Raw genomic sequence first — 9,889 nt, 5'->3', positions numbered from 1 at the left:
GAAAAAACGCACATACCTTTTGTTTTAGCCCAATAGGCCATTGCTACTCTATATGCAGTCGGCCCAGCAGCTTTAGTCATTAAAAAAACTGGTCGCGCTGGGCCAAAACAGCCTCGGCCGAAGACCAGCCGTGAAAGCGGCTATTAACTACCCAAAGGCCCGCTTAGGTCCCAACGTTGCTCGTGGCCGTCCGATCGAAACAGACGGGCTAGATCGGTCTCTCGCCGAACAAAACAGCTCCCGAGCCGAAACCCTAATCATTTCCCACCTGGCCTCCCGATTCACTCGCTCGAGACAGTGAGCGACCAGAGTCGCGGCAACAGAGACGGCGCCTGCGACGACCGAAATGTGTCGGCCATGGCGGCGCGGCAGCTGCCCTCACCGGAGCAGCGCATAACGGACTGAATCTAGTGCGCTCCTCCGACGAGCATGGCTCCGGTGTCGCGCACATGGCGCCCTGTGCGGTGGGAGGACTATTTCGCTGGCAGCTGCCGGCGTGGTCCTTTGAAGATGATGGCAGCGTGCAAGGCGCAGGGCCAGGCGACACGCGCGTACAGTTGCGTAGCAGCGACGGCTGCTGATCCTTCATTCTACGCGATGTCCCGAAGGACATCGGCGTTCCGACCATCAAGAGCACATACGGCGGCGGCCGTGCGGACCCCTAAGGCCGGTGTCATGGTAGGTGATCCCCAATTCCATTTTGCTCTCAATTGAAACATTTTGCCTCTGATTTGGGATTTGGATTTCTAGGGTTTGAACAGAAATTGGGGAAAAATTCTAGGGTTTTGGTTTGGGGATTTCTAGAGTTGGGTTCGGCTGAATTGGCAAAAGTAGCATTCTTTAATCTCGCCAATTCATCTTTCTCTAATTGCTAAACAGGAACTAAAACAGTGCTAATTAACAATCTTGCTGCAGAAATGTGGCAAAATCAAGCTAGCAGAACATGATTTATCATAATCATTGGATAATTAGCACTAACCCATAGCCAATTAGACTTTAACCGAAACCACATAACCCTAGAGATTAAACATTGACTTCAACAGAGGGCAATCTAGTCTTAATCATGAACCATTAGACTTAAACCTTAATCATTACTCCCTCTGTTCCTAACTATAAGTCTTTTTAGATGTTTCAATATGGACTACATACGGAGCAAAATGAGTGACTATACACTCTAAACTATGTCTATACATATTTGTATGTAGTTCATATTAAAATCTCTACAAAGACTTACACTACTGTAGGATGCTGCTAACGCAACATTACGATCAGAGACCATTCGACAAACTGCGTGCGATGCAATAATCGCAAACGATGGTGTATAAAAGTCAAAAAGGTGAAAAACATTTGCAATGATGAATGCATCAAACACGATTCATATTTTGGTTGTGCGTGCGATGCAAGGCATACGGTTCAGTTTCATGAACTGTTTGCGACGAGGAAGAAGAACAGAAACGGGCAGTCAGATGAAGGCGTGAGCGATATACGGCATACAGTTCACTCGGATTAACTGATAAGGCGGAACAACAGAAATGGGCAACTAGAAAAAGGTGTGTGCGATTAAGGGCATACGGTTCAGAAGGATTAACTGTTTGCGATTAGGCAACAGAACAAAAACGATCAGCCAGATCAAAGTGTCTGCAATTGATGGCATACACTTCACACGGATGAACTGTTTGCGATTAGCGACAACAAATAGAAATAGTTAGACAGATCAATGTGTGTGCGCTAGACGGGCACACATTCTAATTTAAAGAAGCGTGCGTGATGGTAATAACGAGTCCGCACGGTTGTTGGAACAAGACGTGTGCTGACATTGCATATTGCGGTGCACCATATGGTGCAAACGACACGTACGCGGCCGAGAAAGTGTGCCCACGTTACGCCGTCCGAAAATAGTGCCGCACTTAGAAATTATAGAACCGTCAATAAATTTTGAGCCTGCGTCTCTACACATCCAAATTGCAAACCTGTTCACACTCATCAAAACCTAAACGGTTTCCCACTTAGGAGCGTATTAGTACTCGGTTATAAATATTACTACTCCAGGATGATTACACATTCCTCCTCAACTCCTCATCACTAGTAGAAAAAGGGTCAAATGTGAAGCAAATTAGTGTTGGTTTGATTTTGAGCCGGCACTAATGTGTCCATTAGTGTCGGTTCCAACGGCTAGGCGGGCGGAGATCATTAGTACCGGTTCGTGAGCAACCTTTTGTACCGGTTCGTGTCACGAACCGGTACTAATGATGCTGCGTCAGGCTATGGTCAGGCTGGGGCCCACGGGCACCTTTAGTACCGGTTCGTGCCATGAACCAGTACTATAGTTTCTTACTAAGCTGTTTTTTAGTCCCACCTCGCGAATAGAGAGGCATTAGGAGCGGTTTATAAGCCCTGAGTGCAGAGACGATGAAGGAGAGGCGCAATGATCATCTGCACGTTGCTTAGCTTTAAGCCTTGAGGAATAGTGTAGACTGCACGGAGCTATGTGCAGTGCAGTTTGCACTATTCCGAAAGGCTTGAAGCTAATTAACGAGCATTGTGCCTCTTTTTTATCTTTAATAACTTATTACAACTCCGGACTTCTTGTGTTACGGCAAAAACTGGACGCACTTCGTGTACAAACTGGATAATCTCTTTCGAAGTATCAGGGTTTCTGACGAGAACTCATCTGTTACATGGGCACTTCATTTTTTTTAACTTATTACAACTCCAGACTTTTTTGCGTTTCGTACACACCATTCAAAGCGACGTCATCAATTTCCAACACGTTCTGACATCATTTATTGTTTTTCAGTCATTTAAACTCCAGCCTATTTTTTCATTCAGTATGCATTATTCAAAGCGACGTCATCAATTTCCAACACGTTCTGACATCATTTGCAGTTTTTCAGTCATTTACCGATTTGTTTAGAGAGCTAAATGACGGTGAAATTGAAAATCACTACAAAATGAACTCTGAAAATGTTGGAACTTGGCATGGTATCATCATTTCGCCCGCATAGCATGTGCAAAAGAGTGGAGAGGGTCACGGCGAAAAATGGACGCACCTCGTGTACAAACTGGACAATCTCTTTCGGAGTATCAGGGTTTCGGACGAGAACTCATCTGTTACACGGGCACTTCAATATTTTTTAAACTTATTTGAACTCCAGCCTATTTTTGCGTTCAGTATGTATCATTCAAAGCGACGTCATCAATTTCCAACACGTTCTGACATCATTTGCTGTTTTTCAGTCATTTACCGATTTGTTTAGAGAGCTAAATGACGGTGAAATTGAAAATCACTACAAAATGAACTCTGAAAATGTTGGAACTTGGCATGGTATCATCATTTCGCCTGCATAGCATGTGCAAAAGAGTAGAGAGGGTCACGGCGAAAACTGGACGCACCTCGTGTACAAACTGGACAATCTTTTTCGGAGTATCAGGGTTTCGGACGAGAACTCATCTGTTACACGGACACTTCAATGATTTTTAAACTTATTTCAACTCCAACTTATTTTTGCGTTCAGTATGTATCATTGAAAGCGACGTCATCAATTTTCAACATGTTCTGACATCATTTGCTGTTTTTCAGTCATTTACCGATTTGTTTAGAGAGCTAAATGACGGTGAAATTGAAAATCACTACAAAATGAACTCTGAAAATGTTGGAACTTGGCATGGTATCATCATTTCGCCCGCATAGCATGTGCAAAAGAGTAGAGAGGGTCACGGCGAAAACTGGACGCACCTCTTGTACAAACTGGACAATCTCTTTCGGAGTATCAGGGTTTCGGACGAGAACTCATCTGTTACACGGGCACTTCAATGATTTTTAAACTTATTTCAACTCCAGCCTATTTTTGCGTTCAGTATACATCATTCAAAGCGACGTCATCAATTTCCAACACGTTCTGACATCATTTGCTGCTTTTCAGTCATTTACCGATTTGTTTAGAGAGTTAAATGACGGTGAAATTAAAAATCACTACAAAATGAACTCTGAAAATGTTGGAACTTGGCATGGTATCATCATTTCGCCCGCATAGCATGTGCAAAAGAGTGGAGAGGGTCACAGCGAAAAATGGACGCACCTCGTGTACAAACTGGACAATCTCTTTCGGAGTATCAGGGTTTCGGACGAGAACTCATCTGTTACACGGGCACTTCAATGTTTTTTAAACTTATTTGAACTCCAGCCTATTTTTGCGTTCAGTATGCATCATTCAAAGCGACGTCATCAATTTCCAACACGTTCTGACATCATTTGCAGTTTTTCAGTCATTTACCGATTTGTTTAGAGAGCTAAATGACGGTGAAATTGAAAATCACTACAAAATGAACTCTGAAAATGTTGGAACTTGGCATGGTATCATCATTTCCCCCGCATAGCATGTGCAAAAGAGTAGAGAGGGTCACAGCGAAAACTGGACGCACCTCGTGTACAAACTGAACAATCTCTTTCGGAGTATCAGGGTTTCGGACGAGAACTCATCTGTTACACGGGCACTTCAATGATTTTTAAACTTATTTCAACTCCAACTTATTTTTGCGTTCAGTATGTATCATTGAAAGCGACGTCATCAATTTTCAACATGTTCTGACATCATTTGCTGTTTTTCAGTCATTTACCGATTTGTTTAGAGAGCTAAATGACGGTGAAATTGAAAATCACTACAAAATGAACTCTGAAAATGTTGGAACTTGGCATGGTATCATCATTTCGCCCGCATAGCATGTGCAAAAGAGTAGAGAGGGTCACGGCGAAAACTGGACGCACCTCTTGTACAAACTAGACAATCTCTTTCGGAGTATCAGGGTTTCGGACGAGAACTCATCTGTTACACGGGCACTTCAATGTTTTTTAAACTTATTTCAACTCCAGCCTATTTTTGCGTTCAGTATGCATCATTCAAAGCGACGTCATCAATTTCCAACACGTTTTGACATCATTTGCTGTTTTTCAGTCATTTACCGATTTGTTTAGAGAGCTAAATAACGGTGAAATTAAAAATCACTACAAATGAATAGCAGAAAATAAATAATGCAGAAAAGAAAAAAATTATATAATTTTTTTTATATTCACAAAGAAACTAAATATAGCAAAAAAAATTACTCGGAAATAAATAGAAGAAAATTATATAAAAAAATGTTGGGGCGCTGCCCGCTGGGCCTGCCAACCCTAGGGTTTGCAAATACAGGCCCAGAAGGGCTAGAAGGCTCAACGGGCAGCGCGCCAAAGTTAGGCCCAGAAGCCTGCTATAGAGAGGAGTTCGAGACAGCAGCCGCGCCGGGGCTTTTAAACTGGTGCGGGCGCCCCTCGGCTAGCGAGGTGGGACAAAACTTCCCCGCACCGCTCCTGCGCCAGCGCACACCTTTAGTACCGGGTCGTGGCTCCAACCGGTACTAAAGGGGGGCCTTTAGTACCGGTTGGAGCCACGAACCGGTACTAAAAGGGCAGTTTCCCGCCCCTTGGCCTGGCGAAAATTGGCCTTTAGTACCGGTTGGTGGCTCCAACCGGTACTAAAGGCCCCTCCTATATATATGGCACTTACGAAAAATTCAGTTTCATCGACCACCACTTCTTCTCCAACTACTTCGCGCGACATCGCCGCCGCCCTCGCCGCCCCCGCCGCGCGCCGTCGCCCCCGCCGCCTGTTGTCGACGTCATCGCCGTCGCCCTCACCGCCCGTCGTCGCCGTCACCGCCGTCGCCCTCACGGCCCGTCGTCGCCGTCCCCGCCACCCGTCGCCGCCGCCCCGTACCACGTCGCCGTCTCGATCGCGCCGTCGCCCCCGGCCTGCCGCTCGTCGTCGCGCCGTCCCTGTCGCATCGCCGTCTCGCGCCGCCACCCGTATGCCGCCGCCCCTGCTCGTACACACACACACACATACACACACACACACATATTGTTTTTACTTATTTTCTGTTGTTTGGATTAATGTTAGATAAATTACGTAGATAAGAATGTTAGAATGTTAATGTTAGATGAATTATATGGAAAAGATGTTAAATATTAATGTCAATTTTAGATGAATTAGCTAGATTTTAATTAGGTATATATATGAGATTTGAACTAGTTGAATTAATATAACTAGTTTATTTTTAGTATAAAGTTAATAGAACAAGTTTATTTTTAGTAAGAAAACTTAGGTATATGAGATTATTTAAACTAGTTGAATTAATATAACTAGTTTATTTTTAGTAAATGCTTAGTTGAATTAGTAGAACTAGTTTATTTTTAGTAAGAAAATTTAGGTATATGAGATTTGATGATCTAATTAAAATATTACTATATATATAGCTACTTTATATATTTTAGTAAGAAAATTAATAGAACTAGTTTATTTTTAGTAAATTCTTAGTTGAATTAATAGAACTAGTTTATTTTTAGTAAGTGATGGTCTAATTAAAATATTACTATATGGAACTAGCTACTTTATTTTAGTAAGAAAATTAGTAGAACACGTTTATTTTTATTAAATGCTTAGTTGAATTAGTTGAATTAATAGAACTAGTTGAACTAATAGAAGTAGTTGAATTAGTTGAATTAATAGAACTAGTAAGTGTTTAATGTTTCACCTATATGAACATAGGAAATGTCGTCCGACGACGAAAAAGATTTCATTAGGTGTGAATTATGTGAAGACCAGCGCGGCCTGTGCGACAGAAATTTCCTTGTTGATGATAGGCGCTTCAGCATCAAGCTGGATGAGACCTTCGAAGTGGATACAGTAAGTCACAACGACAAGTCTTTTTTCGTAATTAAGCATGACTTATATATGCTTCATTTGCTTCAACTTATAAGTTTAAATTTTCACTATTCTACTAGCGCATCCCCTGCCATGCAAGAATTTTTGTTTTGGATAAGATAGGTTTCAGTACTATGGAAACTATGGAGGTAAGAGAGTTTACCTGAAGACCGAGCATGCTGGTTATACTTTCAACGTCAAATTATACAATGCAGACACGTACACCTATTTTGAATGCAAAACTTGGCAAGCACTATGCAAGACTTATGCATTTGAGCCTGATATGGTTATCACCTTTGATATTCGTCCGGAAGATGATATTGAAGGTAATAGGGACATCTGGGTCGATGTGTAGACGCCTCCAGTTATACCATTATGTGAGTTTCTCAACCATATTTATGTCTTTGATATTGTTTATTCAAAAATAGTTGACAACTAATTTCTATTGACAGCTTATTTCCATTCAAGCAAACATGTTCGGCGCTTGGTAGACAGGACCTACTACTGTCCCGGAGCTGAACTAAACTGCGAGGAGATAAGTCATTATGTTTCATGGCTTGAGGATCTTGATGCTGTTAAGAGAAATCATTTTCCTGAATTTGAAAATCTTAGTACTCAAAACGTGCGACCAATAGTGATCGTATTGAACTACGGTCACATGTATTTAGGAAAGATGGTAAGATTTTTACTATTAGTCCTCAGTGCATCTTTTGCATACATTATTTTTCAAGCTAAACTTTCATTGCTAAGTATATTAATTACTATACGATGTTCTTCAACAGGGACTCCCGATGATAGTTGTGCCTCAGTGGATCGAGACTAAAGGTCGCATGTCAATTGTTAGCTTACGGCCAAGATATCCTACAGTGCACATGAGTGCATTCAGGATTTCTGAAAGCGATGAATGCTTAATAGTGAAAGATTGGAGCAAAATTGTTAACGATCACAGAGAAGTACTAGGGGGCAGCAATCAGAAGCGCAGCCCACGATTAGGAGACAGGTTCATCTGCATGCTCCAATATGATGAATCGGGAGAGCTATACATGTTCTATGCTATTTTACCTGAGAGAGAGCAGCAGGAGTGATTTAGCTAGTTATCATGCTCTGAGTACTTGTTGTCCTCTCATGCGTGTCCGTGTTCTTCGTCCTGAACTTAATCTCAAAGAGTGATTTGCTTTTGTGGTGTTATGAACGCTTATAATATCATGACCATGTTGAACTCAATGATATCTTTGCTAGCTAGTATATACTGTTGTTGGTGATGATATGATGCAAGAGTTTTTATATTAATATGATGATGATGATGATGATGAGTTATTATATCATTTATGAAAGAAACCGCATATTAGTTTCAACTGGATGGATCCTAGCTAAGTGATCAAGTATATGATCACTAAGTGATCAAGTAATATGGATATGGCATATACTTCATCACTTAGCTAGGATCCACATGCATCCAGTCGAAACTAATCTACGGTACTTTCACCTAATGATTTAACAACTCATTATAATGTAAAATAATCACTAAATTAAATTGAAAACATAAAACTAAAGGAAAAATAAAAATTAAAACCAAAACACACCCAAACATTACACCAACCGGTACTAATGTCCTACACGCACCCGGGCCTGGCTCGTGCCACGTGGTGGCACGTTAGCGCCGGTTCGTGCCAAACCGGTACTAAAGGGGGGGCCTTTAGTCTCCACTCCATAGTGCCGGTTGCAGAACCGGCACTAAAGGCAACAAACCGGTGCTAAAGGCCGGTTCTGCACTAGTGCATCCACAAAAACAAACAAGTCATTCATCATCGTTCCCTTGTGTCTGCCATGGCCAGCGTGAGTTCTGGGTCAAGAGATTGCCACCAGGGAGAGGCGATCATGGAAGTGGATGCACGAGAGATGTCCCGCCTCACCACGAAAGCAGCCGACATGTCATGCCGCGCGGCCATAGTAGCACAGAGGTCCCGCCGCGCCGCCGAAGCAGCACGGAGGTCCTGCCGCGCCGTTGATGCAGCAGACTGGTCCGGCCGCGTCACGGAAGCAGCAGAGATGTCCCGCCGGGCCGCGAATGCAGCAGAGATGTCCTCCCGCGCCATGGCGGCATGGGAAAATGTCTCGCGGGCAGGCGAGGACTCTTACAGGCGCATGCATGCGATCGTCCATAGCCAGATGGATCAGATCTCCGGCTGGGCGAGGTTGCAGGATGACATGAAAGCCTCGTTTGAACAGGCTACCGGCGTCATCCAGCAACTAAGGGAGAGCAATGCGATGCTCCAGGCTGAGCGTGACCTGCTGAGGCGAAGATCGTCGGAAGTGCGAAGCAGCAGGAGGAGACCACTTCCTTGTTGAAGAGGACCAGCGTCATCGTCAAGAAACTTATGGACGAGAATGTCGTGCTGCGCATGAAGCGCAAAAGGCTGGTGGAGGAATTCGTGGATGCTCTCAAGCAGCATAATGAGGACAGGAAAGAGCTCATCGCCGCTCTCCGCGGAGACTAGTTCCCGCGGCCTGCAGCAACCTATCAAGAAAGTAGAGATCAGCGAGCCAGATCGTTATCTTCCTTCTTGTTTTGCCCTTGTGTAGTTCGGGCGTTGCCGCATTTGGCTTTTTTTAATTATGTTCCTAAATATGTAACATAATTATTATCCACTGTCATCGTCCATATCTCATCATGCTTGCTATAAGTCGGAGTTGATGCTATATAGGTCCGTCGGATCTTACATCAAGATCCGTGCAAAACTTTCTTTTTTAGATTTTTATTTTTCTCTCTTAAATCTCGGTCCAGTGAGACATAGCCGCGCCATGAAACAGGGGCTCGGGCGCCATTAATGGAGACGTTGGGAGGGAGGTGCGCGACGGATAGAGGTCAAAGGGCTCTCCTCCCGATGAGCATGCGCAGGGGTCTGATCGCACGCCTCCCATACTCAAATAGCTACCTCGCACGGCACCTCCTAGCCAATAAATAGAAAGGACATGTGGCGGCACGTAATTGGTAAGTAGAACGCCCATGGTTTCAATAATACTTGTGTTTCTGATTTGTAGCGTGACAGCACTTGTTCCAAAATGACTTTGTTGATTGTTAACATATGCGCCTTCACAAATCAGACAGAAAAATTACCATAGCATGTTGGTGCCATGTCATGACACCATGC

The 9,889-nt window shown here is 43.5% G+C and overlaps 1 protein-coding gene across 2 annotated transcripts; it reads left to right on the top strand.

Moving 5' to 3' along the window:
* The first annotated feature begins 280 nt into the window (after positions 1-280).
* LOC141027942 (uncharacterized) lies at positions 281-7,961 on the top strand. 2 transcript variants are annotated; one of them, XM_073505601.1, is made up of 6 exons: positions 281-678; positions 6,582-6,719; positions 6,818-6,886; positions 7,052-7,114; positions 7,190-7,413; positions 7,520-7,961. In XM_073505601.1, exons 1-5 carry the CDS (start codon positions 430-432, stop codon positions 7,226-7,228), a joined length of 558 nt encoding a protein of 185 aa, XP_073361702.1. In that variant the 5' UTR covers positions 281-429; the 3' UTR covers positions 7,229-7,413; positions 7,520-7,961. The 2 variants fall into 2 exon arrangements, with proteins under 2 accessions (XP_073361702.1, XP_073361701.1); XM_073505600.1 differs by lacking the exon at positions 6,818-6,886 and having other exon boundaries at positions 6,953-7,114.
* The last annotated feature ends 1,928 nt before the right edge of the window (positions 7,962-9,889 follow it).

This window comes from Aegilops tauschii, chromosome 7 (assembly GCF_002575655.3).
Source record: "Aegilops tauschii subsp. strangulata cultivar AL8/78 chromosome 7, Aet v6.0, whole genome shotgun sequence".
Classification (NCBI taxonomy): Eukaryota; Viridiplantae; Streptophyta; class Magnoliopsida; order Poales; family Poaceae; genus Aegilops; species Aegilops tauschii.
The sequence above is the reverse complement of the archived record's forward strand: the minus strand, read 5'-3'. Positions and strand labels throughout refer to the sequence as shown.